Source organism: Gorilla gorilla, chromosome 6 (assembly GCF_029281585.2).
Source record: "Gorilla gorilla gorilla isolate KB3781 chromosome 6, NHGRI_mGorGor1-v2.1_pri, whole genome shotgun sequence".
NCBI classification, from domain to species: Eukaryota; Metazoa; Chordata; class Mammalia; order Primates; family Hominidae; genus Gorilla; species Gorilla gorilla.
This window is the reverse complement of record NC_073230.2, coordinates 12488164-12515635: the sequence shown is the minus strand read 5'-3', so window position 1 is coordinate 12515635 and position 27472 is coordinate 12488164. Positions and strand designations below refer to the sequence as shown.

Genomic DNA, 27472 nt, shown 5'->3' with positions numbered 1-27472 from the left:
TAGCTAAGAAAGAACTTTATTATTTCTAATAAATGCATCTGGGAGTGGGGTCTGGAGAGGGCACACGGCCATCCCCTGCCAATGCGTTGAGGCCCACACTCCTTGGGAGTGGACAGGGAAAGCCCCATGTTCCCCGGAGCCTGTCGCCGAGGCCTGCAACCCTGGACGCCTCTCACGGAGCCGCAGGTCTTCCTCCCCGGCTTTCTGGTCGCGTGGCCACCACAGCCCCATCAATACAGCCAGAGCCCGGGGCCAGGTGTGAGTCTGCCTGCAGCTCTCCGTCTCCGCCAGCCTCGACTCCTGGGGAAGGGGATAAAGGGGGGCTTCCTGGTGCTGGCTAGAAAGGGTGATGCTCTTCAGCCAGGCAGCCCCCTGGTCCTCTGTGCTGTCGCTGTGCCTGGGGGGAGGGGGGGCATCGGGGACGCTGTCCCTGTCCCGCAGCAGGTGCCCTGGGGGTTCCAGGTATGTGGCCGGCCTCGAAGCCAAGGGTCCCAGCAGCCCAACCCATGTTCTCCACCCTCTGACCGTCGGGGCCCCACCAGTCATCCTCCCACCCCTGTCTGGTCCCCTGTCCTTATCCAGTTCCCTGTGCTGGGTCTGTAGTGCCTCATCTTTCTGTCTCCTCTGTTCCTTTCTCTGCGTCCCTGACTTCCTCTCTTCGCGTCCATCCCCCCGCCCCCAGTCCCCTTCCCCGCCCCTCCCCTCCAGCATGCGGCGGTTGAAACCTTGGAGCAGGTTCTGAAGGCCTTCCTGGGTGTTAGCATCCGGGAGGGGAGCGGCTTTGGCGGTGGGGACCGGGGCGGCCGGGAGCAGCAGCAGCAGCAGCAACAGCGGGGGCCACATGGCCTGCGGGCAGAGCGGCTGTCGGGGGACAAGGTGGGCGTTAGAAGCCCCGCCCCCTCTTCACGCCCTTTCCTCTCTGCCCTCTGGCTTCTGCGTGCCAGGCTCGCACGTCCAGCACCCTTCACCTGCCCCCACGGCCCGCCTATGTCTCCCGAGCAGCCCTGAGTTAGCCCACAGACCGGTCACCGGTCTCCGGCTCCCCAGGGATTGTTAGATCCGGACAGTTCTGCCCCAGAGCTGCCTTGGAGCTCGGACGCCTCCACGAGCCTGAGCCACGCCCCCGCGTGCTGGTCACGCCCTCGAGCCCGAGCCACGCCCACCCACTGTTAACGCTTCACCCAAACCCCTACGCAATGACCACGCCCTAGTACATAGCTACACCCATTCTCGGCCACGCCTCCACAGTCACGCAGAGTCTCCACTCACCAGCCAAGCCCCCACTGCAGAAGACCACGCCCCTGAGCACAGCTCTGGAGACCCACGCGGGCCTGGCTCTCTTCCGTGATCCCCAGTCCAGCCCCAGTGCAACAGCCCAGGCCCCCGAGTTGAGCCTCATCCAGCATCCAGGCCAGCCTCTGCCACCCTCAGCATGGAACACAGTCGTTTCCGGTCCCTCACGTTCATTCTCCGTTCTTCTTGAACATACGGGGAATATTCATAGTAGCTGTTTTAATGTCCTGATCACTAATTCCATCATCTATGCCATTTCTGGGTCTTTGTTATTTTTCTACTCATTATGGGTTCTGTTTTTCTGCTTCTTTGCATGCCTGTTTTTTTGTTTTTGTGTTTTTGAGACAGGGTCTCACTGTTGCCCGAGCTGGAATGGAGTGGCATGATCATAGCTCACTGTCGCCTCAAATTCCTGGGCTCAAGCGATCCTCCCATCTCGGCCTCCTGAGTACTGGAACCACAGGTGCACGCAGCCAAGCCCAGCTAATTTTTAAAATTATCTTTTGTAGAGACGGAGTCTCACTATGTTGCCCAGGCAGGTCTTGAACTCTGCGCCGCAAGAGATCCTCCTGCCTCAGTCTCCCAAACATTACCAATATATTCTTATTTCTTTGAGAATCTTTAGCATAGGTGGTGCAGTTTGTTCTTTGGTGATTGAGTTCCTCAAATGTCTGGTTATTTTTGCCAGAACTCATTTTCTCCAGGGAAGTGCTGCAATCTTGCCTGGAAAGAAAAAATAATCTCATAGCTACTTCCTGGTACGGGAGATTAACCCTATTTCTGCTTTTTAGAAGGGGTTTATAGAGGATGTTGGCTGGGCTCAGTGGCTCACGCCTGTAATCCCAGCACTTTGGGAGGCCAAGGCGGGTGGATCACCTGAGGTCAGGAGTTTGAGACCAGCCTGGTCAACATGGTGAAACCCCATCTCTACTAAAAATACAAAAATTAGGGCTGGGAGCAGTGGCTCATGCCTGTAATCCCAGAACTTAGGGAGGCCGAGGCGGGTGGATCACGAGGTCAAGAGATCGAGACCATCCTGACTAACACGGGGAAACCCCGTCTCTACTAAAAATACAAAAAAATAAGCCAGGCGTGGTGGCGGGTGCCTGTAGTCCCGGCTACTCGGGAGGCTGAGGCAGGAGAATGGCATGAACCCGGGAGGCGGAGCTTGCAGTGAGCCGAGATTGAGCCACTGCACTCCAGCCTGGGCGACAGAGCAAAACTCCATCTCAAAAAACAAAAAAAAACAAAACACACACACGAAATAAATAGAGATGGGGCCTGGCTGTGTTGCCCAGGCTGCTCTTGAACTCCTCAGCTCAAGATCCTCCCACCTCAGCCTCCCAAAGTGCTGGGATTACAGGTGTGCCTGGTCTGCTTCCCTTCTTTGAAGAGCCTAGCATCCTCATATCTGGACATAATTTGGGATGGAATAAGGAACAGTGGGTGAATTTTTGGCCTCAGGTATAAAGTAGTAGTCTTGCATTTACGTCTTTTGCCATAATTTAGAGACAACATTGAAAAGTTCGCCAACCCCAAGCCAAGCACCAGCAAATATGGGCGTGGGCGGAGAAAATCTCCTGTGAAATGGGCACTTCCGGTGGGGGTGAAGGGCGAGCCCCTGCCTTGCTTAAATACTGCCTGGTGGTTCTGGCCAAAGGAGTGAGAGAGCAAAGGGAGCCATCGTGGGGGAATCACACCCCCAAGTCCCAACCAACTCCCAGATTCCCCCTCCTTCAGCAAAGCATTAGTCACCTGCTCACACTTCAGCTTAACCCTCAATGAGTAAGGTGGAATGAAAAGCACATGGCCGGGCGAGGTGGCTCACTCCTGGAATCCCAGGACTCTGGGCGGCCGAGTTGGGTGGACCACTTGAGCCCAGGAGTTTGAGTCCAGCAACACAGCAAGACCCCGTCTCTACGAAAAAAATAAAAAAATAAAAAAATTAGCCAGGTGTGGTGGCATGCACCTGTAGTCCCAGCTACTCATGAGGCTGAGGTGGGAGGCTCATTTGATCCCAGAAAGTCGGGGCTGCAGTGAGCTGTGATTGCACCACTGCACTGCAGGCTGTGGTGAGAACCTGACTCTAAAAATAAGAGAAAGAAAAACAAAAAACAAATGCCTTCCCACCAAAAAAAAAAAAAAAAAAAAAATGAGGCACACAGTCTATGCTATCCAATGTCACGTCCTTCTTGCTGTGCTTTTACAAGCTCAGCCAGCCCTCACCCAAAGTGTTTTTTTTCTCAATGGTGCAAAATCTTGGTGACCTGTTTCTTTCACTCACTTACATCTGTGCTGTTAACTGTGTATCTGAGATTTGCTCAAATGTTTAGCTGAATACTTTTAAAATAATTTTCCATCAAATCAAACTCAGCATTATATTCATTCACTGCCAAGAAAGGTCACCCCTATGGTAAAAGTTAAGATGAATCCCGAATTCAGAAATGCCAAAAACAATTTGTTTAGGGAAATATGAAATGTTACACATTAGCTTCTTTATTGAAGAGGCAGCTCAGACCTATTTATATATGCAAAAGTATAGGATGACAAAGTACGTAATGACTCTTTAACCTTCTCAAATATTTCACTTAAAATATACATTATGCTAAGCCTTAAGGACAGCGTAGGAAATCTTAGTAGTTGCCATCAAAATTACTATAAATATGTATTTCCTGCACAGAATTATGCAAAATCTGCCATTTAATTCCTGTTATGCAGCATATTCATACACATCTAGAAAAATATTAGAGTGATGAGCGACACAAATGTTAGCCATTTGTGATTTTAGAAAACTTTTATGGAAAGTGTAACACACATGCAGAAAAATACACATATCTTAAGCGCACAGCTCAGAACACACTCAAATATTTAGCACCTAGGTTTAGAAACAGATTATTCCCAGCACCAGATAAATGCCCCCCTTTCAGCCTTGGCCAAGGTTAACCGCTATCCTAATTTTGAACCGCGTATACAAGTTTTGCCCGTCTTTATAATTTATATAGAAGGAATCATACAGCATGTTGGCTTTTGTGTCTGGAGTCTTTCATTCAGCAAGGTTTGTTAAATTCAGCTACGTTATTGCACGGACTTCTAGTTCATTCATGCTCACTGTTTTACAGTATTCCATGGAAATATGCCACTTCTTTATTCATTCCATTGCACATGTGCCTTAAGATAGTACTGTTTTGTGCAGTTTTATGCTATAAATATTCTAGTGCATGTCCTTTGGTGGACAGACACATGCATTTTTGCTGGGTTTGGGTAAAACGGTATACATATGCTTGGCTTTTAGTGCCAGCTTTCAAAAATGGTTTTATCGATGAGCAATTCCACCAGTAGTGTACAGTTCCTCTTGCTTACATCCTTGCCAAAACGTGATGCTTTTTCATGCTTTTCATTTTAACCATTTCCATGGATGGGTAGCAGCGCTACATGTTTTAAATTTGCATTTCCCTGATTACTAATAAAGCTAACACATCTTTTCATGCTTATTGGCCGTCTGGATATCCTCTAAAGTGAGTGGATATCCTCTAAAGTCTTTTGCCTTTTCCAGTTCCCCCTTGTTGATTTGTAGGTGCTCTTTACATATTCGAGATCAGGGACCAGAAAACTATGAGTGCAGACCAAATCCAGACTGCCACCTGGGATTGTGAATGGTTTTACTGGGAAGCAGCCATGCTCATTTTTTTTTAATGCATGGTGTACGGATGCTTTCACACAATAGCAAAGATGAGCAGTTGTGACAAAGCTGAAAATTTTCACCATCTGGTGCCTTGCTAAAGTTTGCCAACACTTTTGCTATACTCAGTGCTGTTGTCACATACATGAACTGCAAATATCTTCTCCCCATGGTTTCCTGTTCATTTTCTTACTAGTGGTCTTTCTGATAAATAGAAGTTCTCAAATTTAATATTAAGTTCTAATTTTATGGGTTAATGCTTTTTGGGTCTCAATAAACCTTTGCTTACTCCAAGATTACAAACTGTCCTAAGATTTCTTTGTAAAGCTTTCACATTTCATATTCAGATCTGCAACCCACCTCCAAATAACTTTTTATTAAATTACAAAATTTAATTGGCAAAGTACATTTACTGGAAAGAACACCCTTTCCCCCACTACACTTCAATGTCACCTTTCTCAAAACTCAGGTGATGGTATACATGTGGGTCTACTTTTGAATCTGTATGCTGTTCCACTAGTCAGTTTTTTCATCCTTGTGCCAAAATAACACCTTCATTATTTCTATGGCTTTGTAACAGGTCTTGATATTTAGAAATTTCAATCCTCTCTGTCCATTCTACAGGATAGCCTTGACAATTATTGGCCTTTTGAATATGCATATGAATTCTAGAATTAGCTTGTTAATTTACATTAAAGAACTTGCTAGGATTTTAAGGTTGCAATGAATTTAGGAAAAAGCAATAGTTTTGAGATTGTCCTGGAATCCTATCCCTCTCCTCCTTTGTAATTTTATTTTCTGGATACAATTCTTCAAAGCGTACTAACTCATTTTCTCCCTCTAGGCACTTGAGGGATCTTTTAAGTGGCATTGCTTTTCAAAATTTCATTCTCCATGTTTTTTTGCTGGTATATCATAAAATGCTTTTTGCATAACTTTTATGCAGGGAACTTACCAAATTTACTCACGGCATCTGCAAATAGAGATTTATATTCTTTTTCGTTTTTAAAGTTTTACTTATTTTTTAATCTCTATGCCTTTTGTTTCCGTTTCTTGCATTAGTTTTCTGGTTAGGTCCTTCTGAACAATGCTGAATAAAATCATTGACAGCAGATATCCTTGTCTTATTTTTATAATCTTAGGAGAAATGTTCACTATTTCATCATTAAGCACACTGTTTGTTGTAGTTTAAGTCTCTTTATGCAATTAAGGAAGTCCCTTTCAATCCATCATTTGCTAAGATCATAAACGAACATTAATTGTACCACAAGAACGTTCTGCATGCCAGATTACTTTTCTACAGGTGGTGTATAATAGCAACTGACTTGTGAATATTAAGCCACCTTTGCGTTCCTGGAACACAATCTATTTGATTACCATTTTACCTTTTCCCAGAACAAGTCCATCTTTGTTTTGTTTACCCAGTATCAGGTCATATGACCACTATAAAACAAGTTACTGGCAAAGAGAATGAAATCATTATTATTTTGACTAATCAGGATTCCTCTGTGTCATGTGAAGAAGTGGTAGGTACCTAAACTGTTCCAGCAAGATATGGAGTGAGGACATTAAGTTAATTGATCAAAAAATATCTGCTAGAAACTTGAATCAATTTGTTCCAAAATACTGGGAAAAAGGAGAATGCACAAAACAATGACACTGTATTTGTACCAAACAGAAGTTTGTGAATAAAATTTCTAAATTACAAAATACTGGCACTAGGCACACTCAAACCTATGGGTTAAAAAACGAGGGTGGTGTGAGAGCTGGGGATATTTTAGAGTATGGGCAGTATGCTTGTTCTCTTTCACTGAAATAGACTTAAACAATTCCAAATTATATATGTATAGTTTATCAAAATAGTCTTTTAGAAAATCTTATCTTACTCAGATGCAGTTGAAAACTTTACAAAATGACTGCCTCCTCTACTAATGAGGCATTTGTTAAAAACCCATTTGTAAATTCCTCTAAATAGAAAACTAGGTATTTTACCATTTTATGCCTATTAAATATTACCTCGCCAACAATATGTCCTGTCTTAATACATTTTGCTATCCTAATACTCAAATAAGAAAACTGCCTCTTCACAAGTTGTCCAATTCCAAACTTGCATAGAATTACCATTAGATTGCATTTTTAAGACATGATAAAAAATGGCCATATACTTATTTAATGCTACTGTCCTCATGATCAACTCCTGACAACTTAAAAACTTCATTTTATACAATGAAGATTTATTCAGAGCTCATAGCCTCTGAGATCTTTCCTATAAACACCTGATTTTCCATTAGAAATATGGCTTTTACAACAAATTTCCAAGACAATATATTTTCCACATTCACCACATTGACAGATTTTGCCTTTGTATGATTCCCTGATATGTAAATACAATTTGAATCCAAAATAAATATTAAATATTTATAAAACTTCACTCCTGCATAAATTAGTGTCCGATGAGTCGTATGATCTTGCTGAAGGCTTTGCTTCTTGTTACATTCTTCGGGATTCTTCTCTGTGAAAATTTGGATTAAAATGACTCTAACGCCTAAATGCTTCTCACCATTCAGGAACACGAACTCTCAGATAAACGCTTTGACTTCCTATTGGATTTCCCATATTCATTATATTCAGAGAGTTTTCTAAAAATTGAGATCTGACTTCAGAGATTTTCCACATCAAGTACATTCATATTTCCTCTTCTATGAATTCTCTGATGGCTATTGAAGGCTGATCTGTGGTGGAATTTTTTCCCACATTCATTACATTCATAGGGTTTCTCTCCTGAATGAGTTCTATAGTGTACAGTGAGGTATGACTTCTGAGAAAAGACTTTCCCACATTCATTACATTCATAGGGTTTCTCTCCCGAATGGCTTCTGTAGTGGACAGTGAGGTTTGACATCCGAGAGAAGACTTTTCCACATTTACTACATTCATAGGGTTTCTCTCCTGAATGAATTCGATGATGTATGGTGAGATATGATTTCTGAGAGAAGAATTTTCCACATTCGTAACATTCATAGGGTTTCTCGCCTGTGTGTACTCTTTGATGTCTGAAGAGGGATGAATTATGGGAAAAGGTTTTCCCACATTCGCTACATCCATAAGGTTTCTCTTCTGAATGACTTCTATAATGTTCAGTATAGTATGACAACTCAGTGAATAACTTTCCACATACATTACATTCATAGGATTTCTCCCCTTTTGGAAGTGGCTGGTGCCCATCGAAGGCTGAATTTACAACGAAGGTTTTCCCACATTCATTACATTCATAGGGTTTCTCTTCTAAATGAGTTGTATGATGGTCGGTGAGATACAAGTGAGAGAACTTTCCACATTCACTACATTCATGGGATTTCTCTTCTGTGTGTACTTTCCGATGTCTAATAAAGGCTGAATTTAAATTGAAGGTTTTGCCACATTCATTACATTCATAGGGTTTCTCTTCTAAATGACTTCTATAATGTATAGTGAGGTACGACACCCGAGAAAAGAATTTCCCACACTCGCTACACTGATAGGGCTTCTCTCCTGTGTGTGTTCTCTGATGTGTAATCAGAGTAGACTTTCGGTAGTAGGATTTCCCACATTCATTACATTTATAAAGCTTCTCTCCTGTGTGAGTTCTCTGATGGTCACTGAGAGCGGACTTGCGGGAGAAGGATTTCCCACATTCGTTACATGGATAGGGCCTCTCTCCTGAATGATTCCTCTGGTGTAGGGTGAGATGTGTCTTTTGGCAGAAGGTTTTCCCACATTCGCTACATTCGTAGGGTTTCTCTCCTGAATGAGTTCTTAGGTGTTGAGTGAGGTGTAACTTCTGACAAAAGGTTTTCCCACATTCATTACATTTATAGGGCTTCTCCTCTAAGTGTGATCTCCGATGTACAGTGAGGGTTCCCTTTTGGCTGAAGGATTTCCCACATACATTACATTCATAAGGTTTCTCTCCTGTGTGAGCCCTCTGGTGGATGATGAATTTTGACTTTTTACAGAAGGATTTTCCACATTCACTGCATTCAAAGGGCTTCATTTCCATTTGTGATCTCTGATATGCATTAAAATTTGACATCTGTATGAAGTCTGGTCCAGAATCATTCCACTCATAGGGCTTCTCCCCTATGTAAGCTCTCTTATGAGCAATAAAAACAGCCTCATTGTCTAAGGCTTCCATGCATTCATTATATTCAAAGGGTTTCTCCAAAATACTAATTTTCTGAAGAATATTTTCTTCATTGTGAGAATAGGTATCCCCATTTTGATTAAATTCACACATTTTCTCTCCATGATATGTTTTCCCACATTCATTACACTCATCAGGTTTTGTCCTGGCATAGCTTCCATCACTGCTAATTAATTCCGAAATAGATTCTAAATTCTTTCCACATGAGACACAATTATGAGCTATTATGCTTGAAGGAACAAGGCTTGTTTCCATGTAAATTTGACTAAATGTATTCTCTTTCTCTTCAGTCAGGGTTTTGCTGTTGATACAAGCAGCTTGCCTTGAATGTTTGTCTTCGTTTTCTTGGATTCTCTCTATCAGGTCATCAACTTTGCAGGCTTCTAAAAAGGAAAAATAGTAAACAAACTTTGTAAATCTGAACACACTAGCTATGGAAAGGTACTGGTATTCAAGAGACCCCATTGTGGGGTTGACTCTGGCTTTAGAGCCAATCTCCATAAATAAAAATAATTACAAATGCATAGTTCTCTTTTTCCTTTGATTTGGAATACAAAACAGAAACACACACACACACACACACACACACACACACACACACACACGGTGAAAGAATTAAGGTGAGATAGTGGTAGAAAATAGAAGAGTAAATTCATATTGAATACAGGTAACTTTGTTGCTTTACAAATATTATGTTTCAAAGTTTGGTAGAAAAGGTGAAATAAAACCAAATGATGAGCAGAGAAGTGGTTGAAAGTGCGTCAGATCCAGGCAAAGATGGGAGGACTTAGATCAAATGTGTTGTGGGAAGTCAGGGACCCCAAACGGAGGGACTGGCTGAAGCCATGGCAGAAGAACATGGATTGTTAAGACTTCATGGACATTTATTAGTTCCCCAAATTAATACTTTAATAATTTCTTATGCCTGTCTTTACTGTAATCTCTGAACATAAATTGTGAAGATTTCATGGACACTCATCACTTCCCCAATCAATACCCTTGTGATTTCCTATGCCTGTCTTTACTTTAATCTCTTAATCAGCTGAGGAGGATGTATGTCGCCTCAGGACCCTGTGATAATTGCATTAACTGCACAAGTTGTAGCGCATGTGTGTTTGAACAATATGAAATCTGGGCACCTTGAAAAAAGAACAGAAAAACAGCAATGTTTAGGGAACAAGAGCGATAACCTTAAACTCTGACTGCCGGTGAGCCGGGTGGAACAGAGCCATATTTCTCTTCTTTCAAAAGCAAATGGGAGATATATTGCTGAATTCTTTTTCTCAGCAAAGAACGTCCCTGGGAAAGAGAATATGCGCCTTGGGGTGGGCCTATAGATGGCCCCCTTAGGTGTGGCCGTCGTCTATGGTCGAGACTGTAGGGATGAAATAAATCCCAGTCTCCCATAGCGCTCCCAGGCTTATTAGGAAGAGGAAATTCCTGCCTAATAAATTTTGGTCAGACCGGTTGCTCTCGAAACCCTGTCTCCTGATAAGATGTTATCAATGACAATGGTGCCCGAAACTTCATTAGCAATTTTAATTTTGCCCCGGTCCTGTGGTCCTGTGATCTTGCCCTGCCTCCATTTGAATTGTGATGTTCTATTACCTTGTGAACTACGTGATCTCTGTGACCCACACCTATTTGTACACTCCCTCCCCTTTTGAAAGTCCCTAATAAAAACTTGCTAGTTTTGCAGCTTGTGGAGCATCACAGAACCTACCGACATATGATGTCTCCCCCGGATGCCCAGCTTTAAAATTTCTCTCTTTTGTACTCTGTCCCTTTATTTCTCAAACCAGCTGATGCTTAGGGAAAATAGAAAAGAACCTACGTGACTATCGGGGCAGGTTCCCCGACACAAATGGGATCAGGAGGAACAAAAACAGGTGCTAGGTCTCCGTGCAAAGGAAAGACTCCATTATGGATTACATGTGGGAGACATCTATTACAATTTATATTAAACTGCAAGATATCACTTCATATCAAGACTACGATGGTGGCATCCCTTCCAAAATCCATGCCTTACTAGTCTGCGTATAAATGCAAATAAGCATTCTGAATGCTTTGATTTCTTCACGTTTACAGAGAGGATTCACATTCATCTGGAGGAGAGTTCCAGGCATGTGAATGTCCAAAAGAAACATAAGATAGACCAGAAGACAAGGTATCTGTTTTTTTTGGAGATGGAGTCTCGCTCTATCACCCAGGCTGGAATACAATGGCACCATTTTGGCTCACTGCAACCTCCACTTCTCAGGCTCAAGCGAATCTCCTGCCTCAGCCTCCCAAGTAGCTGGGATTACAGGCACACGCCACCGCACCCAGCTAATTTTTGTATTTTTAGTAGAGATAGGGTTTCACCATGTTGCCCAGACTGGTCTTGAACTCTTGACCTCAGGTGATCCACCCACCTCAGCCTCCCAAAGTGCTGAGATTACAAACATGAGCCACCGTGGCCAGCCAGGGAATATCTTAAAAACAAGATCATGCTGGGCATGGTGGCTCATGCCTGTAATCCTAGCACTTTGGGAGGCCAAGGTGGATGGATTGCCTGAGCTCAGGAGTTTGAGACCAGCCTGGGCAACATGCAAAACCCTGTCGCTACTAAAAAACAAACAAACAAACAAACAAACAAAAAAACAAAAAGAAAAACAAAACAAAAAACCCAAGATCAGATCTTTGAAGTGTTTTGAAAGTCATATTTAATACTAGCTAACCTTCCTAGCCATTAATTTCTGCTTTCCCTGCTTGCACAATATAGCACAGTGGTTAAGAGCATGACCACCAGAGCAGGTCACCTCAGTTCAAACCCCCAACAATTTACTAACTAGGGCACTTGGTCAAGTTGTGTAACTGTGATGCAGTTTCACTCATCTGAAATGTGAATACGAGTGCCTAAATCATAGGGTTGTCAAAGGACTGAATTAGTACATGTAAACTGCTTAGAACAGTTTATAACATAAAACAAATGCTCATTAAGTTGAGCCATTAATTTTCTTTCAATTTGCTGACCTAAATTTCCTAAAACCAGTCATGTCTCTGTATAATTCTTTTACTTAATTCTGAATACAAACAAGAGTTCCCAAACTCCTGGGTTTCGTTTGGTGTAAAATCTTATATCTCAGATTCCTAAAGCTGCCCCTATGATGTACTTTTATTTTTATGTATCTTACAAATTTTTGGATGCACAAACTATTTTTAGCTGCTATCACCCACATTCAATGCAACCCAGATGGTACTCTGCTCAGAAATCTACGACATCTCTGAGCTCCAGCACCCCAAACACCAACAGAAGAAACAGAAAGGTTATTAACGGGATTTTTCACTACTTGGACTCACAATATATATCCAAGCTAGCATTCCACTAATCTGCCAACATCTTCTGCTCCTGGAAGCCTAGGCTATGCCTTGCTTATTCTCAGCCACAAGTCTGTACTCGTGATCTTCCTCATTCAATTTGACTCCTGGTGTTGGCTATACTCAAAATCTATCTATACTTTGGGGGAAACTTGAAGACATTTATCAAATCTCTTCCCAGTTCATTGAATCTCTTTCCCTTACATTTTAAAATAGCTTCTTAAAGTTGCACAATGTGCATTGGAGTATAAATTATCCATGTGAAAGCTGAATTTTAAAGTAATTCATGCAGCTTTTATCTTATTTCCTAACCAAAACCTATGCCCTTGGAAAATATTCATATTTTCTTTGAATCTCTCTGAATAGAAATTAAAGTAGTTCCTAATCTGATGGGTGCTTACAGGTTCTAATCTAACCCCTATCTGTTTTATCAGAATCTGTGGTTCAGAATAAATGATCTCTTGATGGATTAATGATAAAGATCTTTCTTCTACCTAGCTCCTTGGTAAGTCAATAAAAATCTACTGAATGCCTACTGTATGTTGCATTATCAAAACAAGAAGAGTAAAAAGGTCTTTCCTCTTTGGAGGACTATAATTCAGGTAGAAGAAGCTCAAGCAACAAATATATGCACCTACCTCTCAGAGCATATAATCATTTAGAGTATATATTCCTATCAAAGCATAGAATCACAGAGCATATACTCCTATCAGAGCTTATACTCAGAGCATATAATCCTAACAGAGCATATACTCATAGAGCATACACTCCTATCACAGCATATAATCCTATCAGAACATATAATCTTTGAATATATAATCCCATCAGAGTTTATACTCATAGAGCATACACTCCTATCAGAGCATATAATCTTAGAATATATAATCCTATCACAGCATACAATCACAGAGCACACAATCTTAGAGCTTATAGAGCATACACTCCTATCAGAGCATATAATCTTAGAGCATATAATCCTATCAGAGTGTATAATCATATCAGAGTATATAATCATATCTAACTTTTTGTGGTAATAATCGCCGACTGGAATAGATATTAAGAGAAGGAAAGACTGGAGTGGTCAATGAACCATGAAGGGAACTTCAAGGAGTTAACCTTTTCAGCTCAAATGTAAAGCATAAAGTTCTAAAGTTTATTGCTCATCAATGCAAATACAGTTAACATTACTGTATACTTAAAAATGGTTATGATGGTAAATATGATGGTATGTTATGTGTGTTTTTTTAATACAAATATAAAAATTAGCCAGGCATGGTGGCGTGCACCTGTAATCCCAGCTACTTTGGGAGGCTGAGGCAGGAGAATCGCTTGAACCTGGGAGGGGGAGGCTGCAGTGAGCCGAGATCATGCCATTGCACTCCAGCCTGGGCGACAAGAGTGAGACTCCGTCTCAAAATGGAAGGAAGGAATGAAGGAAGGGAGAGAGGGAGGAGAGGAAGAAAGGGAGGGAAAATATGTATTATGTGGGCAAGTAAAATGCAGATGAAGGAAAAGGACAATGATCATTTGAATGGAAGATGGATCCACTGAAATCCAGGTATGGGAGAATACTGAACACAAATGTTGAAAGAAACAGAATGTGCTGACGATCTGCAAGGCATTTCACAGAAGACAAAGAACACAAACCATGGAGAGAAGACTAGCACAATCAAATACTGGGAGGTGAGGAAGGTAGACAGAATTCATGATTTTGGAATGTGCACAGTTTATCATCAGACATTCTGAGAAAGAAGGAAGTGAACTATCTCCCTGGTAACTGCTATGTTGTCAAGTAAAATATTCAACTAGACTCCAGGTTAAAAGTGACAGACGTATCAATTTGGAGGCAAGCTGCAAAAATACATGGGAAAAAAGGTCTTAGAAGGTGAGATTAGATAAACTCTTTTAAGGGATACAAAGAAAACCAAAAAAGTGGAAAATAGGTCCTAGGGGGACACTCCTGAAAAGGCAAGAAAAGGAACCAACATTCACTTATGAAATTCACACTTCCTGAATGTCTGCTATGGACAGAGCATGATTCCAGTTACGGGGAAGGGGAAATGAACACACAGACGGGTCATGAGCATTGCGGAAAGAGACGAAGGCTGAGGGAGTGCTATAGCGTCACATCAACTGAACAAGGACTTTGGGAAATAACATACGCCACAAGCTGTGACTCAATACACAAGCACAGGTGGAGGATGAGGTTTTGGTATCTGAATGCCTAAAGGAGTAAATAAAATCGAGGGCAGAAAACAAGTCCAAGGTATTTTTAAAGCAAGGAAGGAAAGAAAATGGAAGATAAAAGGAATGAACATAAAAGTCTCAAGTTAATTTTTATGTCAGACTTCTGAATGCCCCAAAACAAAACAATTCTGTAAGGCCAGGAGCCTCAGGACTGTAATCTCAGCACTTTGGGAGGCTGAGGTGGGCAGATCACTTGAGGCCAGGAGTTCAAGACCAGTGTGGTCAACATGGTGAAACTCTGTGTCTACTAAAAATATAAAAATTAGGCGTGGTGGCATGTGCCTGTAATCCCAGCTACTTGGGAGGCTGAGGAAGGAGAATCGCTTGAACCTGGGAGGTGGTGGTTGCAGTGAGCTGAGATCATACCACTGCACACCAGCTTGGGTGACAGAACAAGACTCTGTCTCCAAAACAAACAAACAAACAAACCCAAAACAATTCTGTAATGGCAAGGGAGTAAATAAGTTACCAATAATGCTGGAGAAAGAGGAAGTGAATGGGTCTCTAGTGTACCAGTTAGAATGAAAAAATCCCTACCAATGTAAATCAAATGTAAAATCAACAAAAGAGTTCATGTATGTGTGCGGGAAGGAAAGTGATATTTGGGGGTTGGGAGGTGTTACTGAGGGTACCGAATACATATAAACAACTCTTTAGTCTCTCCCAAAGGTCTGGGATGAGCATTTTTTAACCTTTGATACGCTACTAACTTACCTGGACTATGCTGACATGGAAATTCACCTCCCATTATCCACGGCTCCTCTCCCTGCTCCAACTTAATGATGACGTTTGGCTTGGTGGTATCATACCCTGTTAATGGGAAAAGAAGGAGGACTTGGGCAAGCTGCTTGGCTTCAGAATCTCTGAAGTACAAGATGTTGCCACCTCATAAGCTACATAACAGAAGTGCTCCGTTTTTTACCTTATCAAAGTTAGAACCTTTCAATGAATAATAATATAAACACTCCAGCTAGTGCCCACAAGGAATTAAATGATGTCTCACTTATTTCTTCAAACTCAAGGATAAAACCCCATTCAACTGACAGCATTCAGAAAGCAAGCTATCCTCACCCACAGAAACTAGATGGCTGTAGTTCTCCAACATCACATCCCTGTATGTTATCTTCTCATCGGGGTCCAGCTGCTGCCACTCCTCCTGGGTGAAATCCACAGCCACATCTTTGAATGACACTGGCCCCTGTAATGGCAACATGATCAGAATTGGGAGATATGGAAAAGGGATAGGGGGATAACGTTTTACAAAGCTCACTGGTAAAGTTAACCATAAACATTGTATACCTTATTTTATGTTACAGATTATGGAAGGGAAATCATATTGGAAACACATATCCTTTGGGGTTATATATATTAATATATATATTATATATATCATATATATAAAAAATATATATGATATATATAATATATATGATATATATATTTATATATTTATATAATATATATTTTATATATTATACAGATATATATTATATAAATATATATTATATATATAAAATATATTATATATATAATATATAAATATGTATAATATATGTAATATATAAATATATATTATACATAAAATATATATAATATATATATTTATATATATATATATTGCCCCACAAAAATAAAAACCCAAAACACAACTGAGCTCCTATTTTGCAAGTGAACTAGCTGAGCTCTGGGGACATGAGATGAGTGAAACACCATGCCTGCTCCCAAAGTGGACAACCTAATAAGGAGATAAACATGTAAACAAACATAAGCATTTTACTCCTTGTCACTTCTTTTAGTCCTCCTTGCTGCCAGGCCCTCCCCTTCTCCTGGACCTCTTCATGTTGGAGTGCCCACCACTCAGCTCCTGGTCCTCTTCCTCCTAACTCACTGCTCTGCGGCTCTCACCTAGTTTCAGCTCCTTGTTCTTTTGGCTCTTTTATTCTCAAAACCAGTGGCCTCTGGCTATCTGCATGGCTGAGTTTTATCTCAAACATCTCAATCTTGGAGCAATAAATATTCGTTAAATGAATGAATGCCCAAAGCTGTTATTAGAGTAATGCAGACAAGGTGCAGAATGATTTAACAAAAGAGGATCAAATTATTTTAATTTTATGCCATCAGATTAGGCTTCACAGACTCAGTTAGCTTGAAGTCTTTAAAGATGAATCGTGTATTCTATGGGATGAAGGGGAAGAACAATATGATGAGGTGTAAAAAGTTCCAATGGCAAACGGGAAGCAGCTTCAATTTTTAAGAGGTTGGGGCTGGGCATGGTGGCTCATGCCTATAATCCTAGCACTTTGGGAGGCCAAGATGGGAAGATCGTTTGAGCTCAGGAGTTTGAGACCAGCTTGGGCAACATAGTAAGACCTCATCTCTGCTAAAAATAAATTTAAAAAAAAAATTGGCTGGGCATCATGGCACATGCCTGTAGTTCTAGCTACTTGGGAGGCTAAGGCAGGAGGATCACTTGAGCCTGGGAGGTCAAGGCTGCAGTGAGCTGTGAATGCAACACTGCACTCCAGCCTAGGCAACAGAGTGAGACCTTGTCTCAAAAAAAAAAAAAAAAAAAAGCAAAACTCCTGGGCTCCAGCAATCCACCTGCCTTGGCCTCCCAAAGTGTTGGGATTACAGGCTTGAGCCAGCATGCCCCGCCCAAACTTGTAGTTTAGAAAAAGGAAGTGCCCAGTAAGCAGGTTGCATTATCCTATTATTTATAAAGAACATATCGACAAGGGGTTCAAATCCAGTGATACAGCTAGGACCATGTAGATCCCAAGAGACAGCAGAGGCAGGGCCGCTAGGCTGTGGGCTGAGAAACTAAAGCAGAACATCCAAGCTTATCCACAATCAGGCCACAGGAGCTGACAAAATCACTGAGAGAGAGTAATAACCTTCTGGGTTAAGTTAGTCCAGAAGGCAAGGAGGTAGTAGGGGTTAGAAGACTGATCAACCAATAAATAACATAAAATTACATGCCAATACCACTTACATCAACACAAAAACCCAAAATGAAACATAATCAAACAAAATCCAGTACCAGATTAAAAACATAATATACAATAGCCAAATGGGACTTATTCCAATAGTATAGACTAGTTGAATATTTGGAAATCTATTAATATGATAAGCCACTATAACACAGCAAAGAAGAAAAATCTTGTATCCATGAAGATACCTGAAAAAGCTTGACAGAAAAAGCTGATTTAAAAAAACAAACTAAAGAAAATAGAAACTGATGGCTACTTCATTAACATCAATAATATGTATATACACAAATATAAATATTGCACCCTAATATGCAATAGTATGTATGATATATATGTGACATATGTATTTCAATTACACACAAGCACATATATACAGTTTGCGTGTATACACACACACACACACACATGCATGCACGCACGCACGCATTTATGCCTCAGTCTTCTCGGTCCAAAAGTCAGGATTTTACTTAACAGGGAAAAACTACATACCTTCCTACTAAGATCAAGAACAAGGTATTAATAAAATGCTCATTATCTACAATTAGAGAAGATAAAACAATTAGAGGAATATAACTAAGAAAAAAGTGCTCGGGCATGGTGGCTCACGCCTGTAATCTCAACACTTTGGGAGGCCGAGGTGGGCAGATCACCCAACGTCAGGAGTTCAAGACCAGCCTGGTCAACATGGTGAAACCCCCATCTCTACTAAAAATAAAATTAAAAAAAATTAGTTGTATTATTAAGGTCAACTTACCCTACCTAGGGCAAGTCAGTTACCCTAAATTACTTTATAAATATGCAACCCCAATAAAAATACCAAAAAGCTTTTTCCTGGAACTAGTAAGCTGACACTACAGTTCATATGGGGTGGAAGAAAATCAAAAACAGCTCAGGGAAAAACACCATTTGGACATGGACAAAACTGGATCCAGGCCAGGTGCAGTGGCTCATGCCTGTAATCCCAGCACTCAGGAAAGCTGAGGCGGAAGGACTGCTTGAGGCCAGGAGTTTGCGACCAGCCTTGGCAACATAGCAAGACCCTGTCTCTACAAAGAAAAAATTATATATATTAGAAAAAATATATATAGAGAGAGACATGAGGACTTCTGCCCTCAGTTGTGATAAACTAACAGGTACTGGATATACCCTCCAACCTGAAATGGCACATAACAAAGAACAGAAGCAACAACAAAATCAAAAACAGAAAGAAAAATAAAACGGAGAACACATATGAAGCAATGGTTTGTTTGTTTTTTTTTTTTTGAGGTGAGGTCTCACTCTTGTCTTCTAGGCTGGAGTGCAATGGCACAATCTCGGCTCACTGCAACCTCCGTCTCCTGGGTTCCAGCGATTCTCCTGCCTCAGCCTCCCAAGTAGCTGGGATTACAGGCGTGCACCAGCATGCCTGGCTAATTTTTGTATTTTTAGTAGAGAAGGGGTTTCACTATGTTGGCCAGGCTGGTCTCAAACTCCTGACCTTGTGATCCACCCTCCGTGGTCTCCCAAAGTGCTGTGATTACAGGTTATGAGCCACCATGCCCAGGCCGAAGCAATGGTTTTCAAGGCACTGACTATCAGGCAGTAGAGTTATCTATGAGTGATGGGAAATAAACAAGGTGAACCAATCAACTTCTGCCTTGAGTGTTTCCAGGCCACAGAACAGGGAAGAAGAACAGAGGCAGATGTGAGGTGTAAGAGTTGTGAGATGGGAAAATGGGCAGGAAATTACAACCCATAAGGAAGAAAAGAATCAGTCCATCAAAACTGGCCCAGAATTGGCACAGAGTTTACAACCCGCACAGAGCACTGAGAGAGTTCATCATTCTATTCCACATGTCCAAAAAAATTGAGACAGGCAAGATGTAAAAAAGACCCATGCTAACCTTCTACAGATAGAAACTACAATATCTGAGATGAAAATTATACTGGACAAGATTAACAGCATCGTGGAAAAAACAGATTAGTGAATATAAAGACAGCAACAGAAGTTACATAAAATGAAACAGAGAAAAAAGAATTAAAAGCAAATAAAGAGCAACAGTGTGTTGTGGGAAAATTTCAAGTGGCCTAATATACAGGCAACAAGAATCAATGGAGCGGAGGTGGTGGGTATGTGAAGAAATAATGATAAAAATGTTCCCAAAGTGATGACACCATAAACCCAAGATCTGAGAAGTTCAGTGATCCCCAAAACAGAAACATGAAAAAATGATACCATGACATATTGCAATCAAATTGCCCAAAACTAGTGATAAAAAGTTTATAACATAAGGGGGGAAAGAAAAAAAGACATGTTATATATAGGGGAACAAAGATGAGTATGAGATCAGATTTCTCTTAGAAAAAAATGTAAGCAGGAAGACAATAGAGAAACATATTTAAAGCACTGTGGAGAAATATCCAGCAGAAACACCTTTAAAAGCTAAGACACAATGAAGACATTTGCAGACATACAAGAATTCATCATCAACTAGAAGAAATGTTAAAGAAAGTCCTTGAGGCAGAAGTAAAATGACAGCAAATAAAAATTTAGATTTACACAAAGGAATGAAGAGTACCAGAAATGGTAACTGCGTATTTTCTCATTACTTAAATCGTTTTAAAAGATAACTGGGCTGGGTGTGGTGGCTTACACCTGTAATCCCAGCACTTTGGGAGGCTGAGGCAGACAAGTCACCTGAGGTCAGGAGTTTGAGACCAGCCTGGCCAACATGGTGAAACCTCGTCTCTACTAAAAATACCAAAATTAGACAGGCGTGGTGGTGGATGTCTGTAATCCCAGCTACCCGGGAGGCTGAGGCAGGAGAATCACTTGAACCTGGGAGGCAGAGGTTGCAGTAAGCCAAGATCGCACCCCTGCACTCCAGCCTGGGGGACAGAGGGAGACTCCATCTCAAAATCAATCAATCAATCAATCAATCAATCAATCAAAGATAACTGTTTAATTAACAACAACGTAATAGATTCTGTGTGGCACTGATACCACCTGTAAAAATAAAATGAACAACGGTGTAAAGACCAAGAGGAGAGAAATGGAAGTATCCTACTGTAAGCTTCTCTTACTCTAAGAAAAATGGTATATTACTTAAGAATAAACTATGATAATTAAAGTTGCACACTATAAATTCTAACTCACTAAAATAACAAAACAGTGTGGTAGCTAAAAACCCAACAAAATATATTAAGTAGAATCATAAAAAATTATCAGTTAATCAAAAGGAAGGAAGACAAAGACATTTTAAAAAGAAACAAAGAAGATGAGACTAAAAGAAAGCAAAGGCAATGGACTATAACCTAACTAGTTTTATCAATAATTACATTACATGTAAACAGTCTATACATCCCCAATTATGAGACAGAAATAGACTGATGAAAACAAGCAAGATCCAAATCTTGCTGCCTACAAGAAATAATACTTTAGATATAAAGATGCAAATACGTTATAAGTAAAAGGATGGAATAAGATATACCATGCATGCATTACTCAAAAGAATGCTACATAAATAACAAAGTACATTTCAGCCTGGAATATTAGCAGGGATAAGGAAGGCCATTTTACAAAGTGGTTAATTAATCAACAGGACGTAATAATCTTGAACATTTATGTATCTCATATAATACATAAAGCAAAAAGTGGTAAAATTGCAAAGAGAAAGAGAACCACAAATGCAGCAGATTTCAATCCCCTCTCCCCAACAATTGATACAAGTAGGCAAGGATATAATACACTTGAACAACACAACCAACCAACTTGATCTCATTAACATTTATCAAACACTCCACCCAACCAGAGCAGAACAAGCCATCTTCTCAAGCATGCGCAGAAGTTTCCCAAGACAGATCCTATTCTGAGCCATAAATTTAAGAGGTCCCATGTAGTGTTCCAGACCAAAATTCACCAACTAAATCTAATCATGAAGAAAGATCAGGGAAACCTAAATTTAAAGACTTCTATAAAATCATTGGCCTGTATTCTGCAAATATTATAATGGCACTGAGGAACAAATTCATATTAAACAGCCTTAAAAAGCATGAAAACTAAAGGCAATTGACAGTCCTAGACTGAATCTTCTACCAAAAATTAAAAATTGCTATAAAGGAAATTATTGGGAAACTGGCAAAACTGGAAAATGAACTATAGTTTAGATAAAAGTATTAAATCAATGATAAATTTCCTGAATTCAATTACTGTGCTATGGGTATTTAATAGAAAGTTCTTGATTTTATGAGATATAATCTAAAACTTTATAGGGTAAAGAGGCATGACAAATCATACCCACTCTCAAACAGTTCAGAAAAAAAATATATAAAAATATGTACACACATATATGTATATATGCATATAAATGATTAATGTGGGAAAATGTTAAGAATGAAGTATCTGAACAAAAGGAAGTAGCTGGGATTTCTCTGTAAAATCCTTGCAATTTTTCTGAAAATTTGAAATGATTTCAAAATAAAACGCTGAACAGAAAATAATGCTATCAAATATATATTATATGTATAGATTTGCTATCAAATATATCAAATATATTTCAAAAGGACTCAGAAACCAACTTAAAGGGATTTTGTCTGGCCAAAGATGGAGCCACTTAATTTTCAAAAAGAATCACAACTTCGATGTACTGAAATATTTACTATCTGTTTAAACCCATGAGCTCATAATGGTAACAAAACAAAAAAACCTTCCTGCTTAGAAGCCTACTCAATATTTTAGAAACTGTCTTTCCTGCATGAATTACATAACCAAATAGAGAACAGAAATTTATCTTTAGAAAAGTATTCTAGGCCAGCTGTGGTGACTCATGCCTGTAATCCCAACACTGGGAGGTCAAAGAAGAGGATCACTTGAGCCCAGGAGTTCAAGACCAGCCTGGGCAACATAGCAAAACCTGTCTCTACTAAAAATTAAAAAATTCACTGGGCATTGTGGCACATGACTATACTTCCAGCTAGTTGTGAGGCTGAAGTGGGAGGATCACTTGAGCACAGGAGTCTGAAGCTGCAGTGAGCCATAAACACGACAGCCTGGGTGACAGAGTGAGACTCTGTTTCCAAAAAAAGAAAAGAAAAGAAAGGTATTTTGGCTAGTAAATAAAGAAGAAATGGTAGAATTAGCACATCACCATTTTGCCTCCCCTAATGAACTAGTAAATCACAGCAATAATCAACAGTCAATAGTTCTTAAGTTCACAAAAACAAAGAAGGTAACACATGCCTCCAGAAGTAGACAAATGCCACATATGGTACAGCTGTGTGAAAAGAATTGAACATAAACCTGATTAGACTTCCAGATCAAACTACCAATTTTACAAGGCATACAAGATATTTTTTAAAAATGTGCTAAAGGTGAAACAAGGGTAACACAATCCAAACTGAGGATAACCAACCCAGTTTCTTCAAAACAATGAGCACGCAAGAGACATAATATAGGAACTATTAAAAGATTTAACCCAATTGCCACATGTATTAAGAGAGTATTATGGGTTATTCCTAGCCCCTTTTAAAAAGATTCCTTATTAGCCAGGTGTGGTGGCTTACACCTGTAATCCTAGCACTTTGGGAGGCCAAAGTGAAAGGACTGCTTGAGGTCAGGAGTTTGAGACCAGTCTGAGCAATACAGTGGGAATACATCTCTAGGCCGGGAGCAGTGGCTCACGCCTGTAATCCTAGCATTTTGGGAGGCTGAGGTGGGCAGATTGCCTGAGCTCAGGAGTTCAAGACCAGCCTGGGTGACATGGTGAAACCCAGTCCCTACTAAAATATAAAAAAATTAGTCGGGTGTGGCAGCTTGCGCCTGTAGCTATGTAGGAGGCTGAGGCAGGAGGATCGTGTGAGCCCAGGAGATTGAGGTTGCAGTGAGTTGTGATCACGTCTCTACGCTCCAGCCTGGGTGACAGAGCAAGACCCTATCTCAAAAAAAGAAAAAAAGAAACAGAACAAAACAAAACAGACTTCATCATTTAAAGACAAGCAGAAATACTTACAGATGAATCTTTTTAAAAGCCAAGAAAAGAGAGACTCCATGGAGAAAGTATCAGTTTGGAAGTAACAGATGTCAAAGGCAGACAAAGGGTCCTGGGAGGTAGGGGCTAGAAAATGCCCGCTGGATTTGACTGCAATGAAATCACTGGTAATCTTTACAGACTGACTCAGCAATGTGAAAAGGACAAAACTAAAACACTGAGAACTGAAATGAGAAACAGAAATGAGGAAATCTTCACAAGAGAGTAACTGTATTGTTTGCTGTGCAACCCAAACTGAAAGACGAACAAATATTTGAAGGATGATCAAGTCATTCATTCCCCCCATGATCTAGGACTCAACAGTAAAAACAGAATTCTGTCTACTTGGATCACAATATTTCCGTCCCTGGAAAAATTATATGCACCAAGTTCTCCTTGGGCAGCAGGCAGGCCCTCTGCTTACATAAGCACCAAGAATAAGCCATAAGTTATGGTAACTTAATGGTTGTTATTAGGAAAGCTATCCGCAATTATATGAACTTGAATGAAGAAATTTTTCCAAGTCCTAGAAAATCTTTTAAATCCAGAAGTAACAAAATTGGTTTCTCCTTATTATGAATGCAAATGATGTCATGGATGGTGATATGGTTTCGGTTTGTGTCGCCGCCCAAATCTCATGTTCAATTGTAATCCCCAATGTTGGGGGTGGGGCCTGCTGGGAGGTGATTGCATCATGGGGGCAATTTCCCTTTTGGTGCTGTTCTCCTGACACTCAGTGACTTATCACAAGACGTGGTTGTTTAAAAGTGTGTAGCGCCTCCCCCTCCCTCTTCCTCCTGCTCTGGTGATGGAAGATGTACCCGCTTTCCCTTTGCCTTCCACCATGACTGTAAGTTTCCTGAGGCCTCCCCAGCCATGCTTTCTATGATAGAGCCTGCAGGCGTGAGCCAATTAAACCTCTTTTCTTTATACATGACCCAGTCTTGGTTATTTCTCTATAGCAGCGTGAGAATGGACTAATACAGATAGCATTTTCCTTTTGTGATGACTGCCAAGAATATCAGTCCTGGGTGCAGCTCAATTTCAACAGCCTTAAAATCTACTATCCACACATACAAGCTTCACAAATCATTTTTGGTGTTGATCTGCCACACTAACTATATTTTACAGGACAATGTCTATTTCCACATTCCCATTTTAAAGTATGAATCCTGGCTGGGTGCGGTGGCTCACGCCTGTAATCCCAGCAGTTTGGGAGGCTGAGGTGGGAGGATCACCTGAGGTCAGGAGTTTGAGACCAGCCTGGCCAACATTGTAAAACCCTGTCTCTTCTAAAAATACAAAAAATTAGTTGGGCATGGTGGCGCACGCCTGTAATCCCAGCTACTCGGGAGGCTGAGGCAGGAGAATCGCTTGAACCCAGGAGGTGGAGGTTGCAGTGAAGTGAGATCATGCCACTGCACTCCAGCCTGGGCAACAGAGCAAGAATCCATCTCAAAAAAAAAAAGAAAAAAAAAAAGTACGAATCCTTACAAACCTCTTAAAATGCATCATAAAATAAAGTTGAGGAACATGTACACAAGCATGAAAACTCACCTGCAATGTGTTCATTTTCTGCTGCTCTTGGAAACGTGCAGAGACTGTGGCTGATAGACCTAGAGGGGGAGAAGCAGGTCACTGAAGTCATGAGTGCTCTGGCCTGCAAAGGCAGGAATCTCCTGCGTAAGAACCACAAAAGAAAGCTCAATAGGCTAACACCCTGTGAACACTCAGCCTGCAAACACTCAGAAGGGCCTAAAAGAGTGATACAGGGTTTCGCCATGTTGGCCAGGCTGGTCTCGAATTCTGGCCTCAAGTGATCTGCCTGCCTTGGCCAACATGGCGAAACCCCGTCTCTACCTAAAAATAACAAAAAAATTAGCCAGGCACAGTGTCACGTGCCTGTAGTCCCAGCTACTCAGGAGGCTGAGGCACAAGAATCCTTTGAACCTGGGAGGTGGAGGTTGCAGTGAGCCAAGACCACACTGCTGCACTCCAGACTGGGTGAGAGACACTGTCTCAAAAAAAAAAAAAAAAAAAAAAGAGTGAAAAAGAGTGATAGGCGAAGCATGCACTTGTAACTTTGTAACTCTAAGATAATCGGGTAGTAATTAGATGAGTTAGACTCTCATGGGTAACATGACTCCTTTTACAAATATAGTCTGCCATCATCAAATACAACCTGCAAAAAGAAAAAAAAATTCCCATTATACAGCTCATGTTTTTTCTGGTTTGTTTGTTGAGACAGGGTCTCAATCTGCCACCCAGGCTGGAGTGCAGTGGTGCATTCACAGCTCACTGCAGCCTCGACCTCCTGGGCTCCATTGATCCTCCCACCTCAGCCTCCTGAGTAGTTGGGACCACAGGTGCATCCCAGCATGCCTGGCTACTTTTGTATTTTTTGAAGCGTCAGGGTCTCCCTATGTTGCCTAGGCTGGTCTCTAACTCCTGGTCTCAAGGGATACTCTTGCTGTAGCCCCGCAAAGCGCTGGGATTACAGGTATGGGCCACTGCATCCAGCCCGCATTTTCTTATTGTCTCTTTAAACTGCTTAAAATCAAAGAAACCATAGGAATTGAGTGTGTGAGCTCTCAGAAATGAAATGAATGTGTATAAAATATGGTTTTGTTTCTAAATTATCTAACTAAACTTGGTTATTGCTGCACCTAATAATCTTCTATTAAGAAAACTAGGATACGGGAGAAAGAACACTGCCCTGGGAGATAAGACTCCTGAGTTCTACTATGAGCAACTCTACCCACAAAGCCGGTGACCTGGTCAAGTCACCCACCTGCTAAGGCCGAGTCTCTTCCCCTAGCAACTGAGGCAGCAAGAGAGAATCCCTGCAGACCGTTCCTGCATTACTACCAGTCTCCAGGACAGATCTAAGGGGGGAGTCAGCAGACACTTCAATGAGAGAACAGAGGTGCTGACGGACGTTTAGAGGCAGTCGAAATCTGCAGCACGGAAAGGAGGAGGAAGGGCTGTTAGGGGTTAGCGGGGAGTGGAGACGACGTCCGCAGCTGAGGCTGGTGACACCCTCCAGGCCCCCATAAGCCTCGTCCTCCCAGATTTCCCATGCAGCGCCTGTTCGGTGCAGCCGGACCCTGCCCTCAGACCCAAACACACGTCTCTCCTGCAAGCGATCGAGACCCTCCCCCTGCCCCACACTCTAAGGTCCCCAACACACGGTGACTTCACCCAGGCCCTTCTCGCTCCGGGCCCGAAAACCCAAGACCTACCCTTCTGGGGCTCCGCAGCCTCTGCCCCACGGCTCCCGAGAGGCCGGGGCGGGGCTGCTGTTGCTGGCGCGCGTCTGCTCGCGAGGACCCCTCCTGTCCACCTCACTAAGGTTGTTCTGCTCCCGAGGGGCCCGGGCCGGGCCTAAGGGGCAAATCCAGGCGGGTGTCCTTCCCGGGACCCAGATCCGCCTCCCTGGGGCTCACCGTACACCGGCAGCCTGGGCCAGGCCGCCAGGACACACACGGGCCAGGCCCGCGTCCCGCCGCCCCTTTGCCTCCGCCGCCACCTCCGCCACCTCCCGTCCGGCCCCTCTGGCCCCAGCGCCGCCGGCTCCGGGGCTCAAGCTCGGGGGTCCCCGCTCAAGCCTCCACCCGGCCCGCGCGAACCCTGGCCCGCACAGCCCCGCGCCCGCCTAGGTGCTGGCCCGGGTGCTCAGCGTCCAGCCCCGCGGGCTCCGCGATTCTCGTCCACT

General features: G+C 41.8%; 1 protein-coding gene across 3 annotated transcripts; it reads right to left on the bottom strand.

The window, feature by feature from the left end:
• RBAK (RB associated KRAB zinc finger) lies at nucleotides 1-27261 on the bottom strand. 3 transcript variants are annotated; one of them, XM_055346447.2, is made up of 9 exons: nucleotides 27000-27261; nucleotides 26549-26714; nucleotides 25315-25436; nucleotides 15834-15960; nucleotides 15477-15572; nucleotides 3049-9538; nucleotides 1023-2016; nucleotides 726-861; nucleotides 1-300 (listed from the first exon to the last, which is right to left on the bottom strand). In XM_055346447.2, the coding sequence occupies exons 3-6, from the start codon at nucleotides 25327-25329 to the stop codon at nucleotides 7632-7634; spliced, it is 2145 nt and encodes a 714-aa protein (XP_055202422.1). In that variant the 5' UTR covers nucleotides 25330-25436; nucleotides 26549-26714; nucleotides 27000-27261; the 3' UTR covers nucleotides 1-300; nucleotides 726-861; nucleotides 1023-2016; nucleotides 3049-7631. The 3 variants fall into 3 exon arrangements, with proteins under 3 accessions (XP_055202422.1, XP_030868716.1, XP_030868714.1); XM_031012856.3 differs by having other exon boundaries at nucleotides 25315-25373; XM_031012854.3 differs by lacking the exon at nucleotides 26549-26714 and having other exon boundaries at nucleotides 25315-25373.
• Nucleotides 27262-27472: the final 211 nt, after the last annotated feature.

Excerpts from the sequence above, each read along its gene's own strand:
- RBAK (XM_055346447.2), bottom strand. Across the intron at positions 15,573-15,833 it reads CAGCCATCTAGTTTCTGTGG|GGTATGATACCACCAAGCCA; the intron begins GTGAGGATAGCT and ends TCCCATTAACAG. Across the intron at positions 9,539-15,476 it reads TCCATGTCAGCATAGTCCAG|AAGCCTGCAAAGTTGATGAC; the intron begins GTAAGTTAGTAG and ends TTTCCTTTTTAG.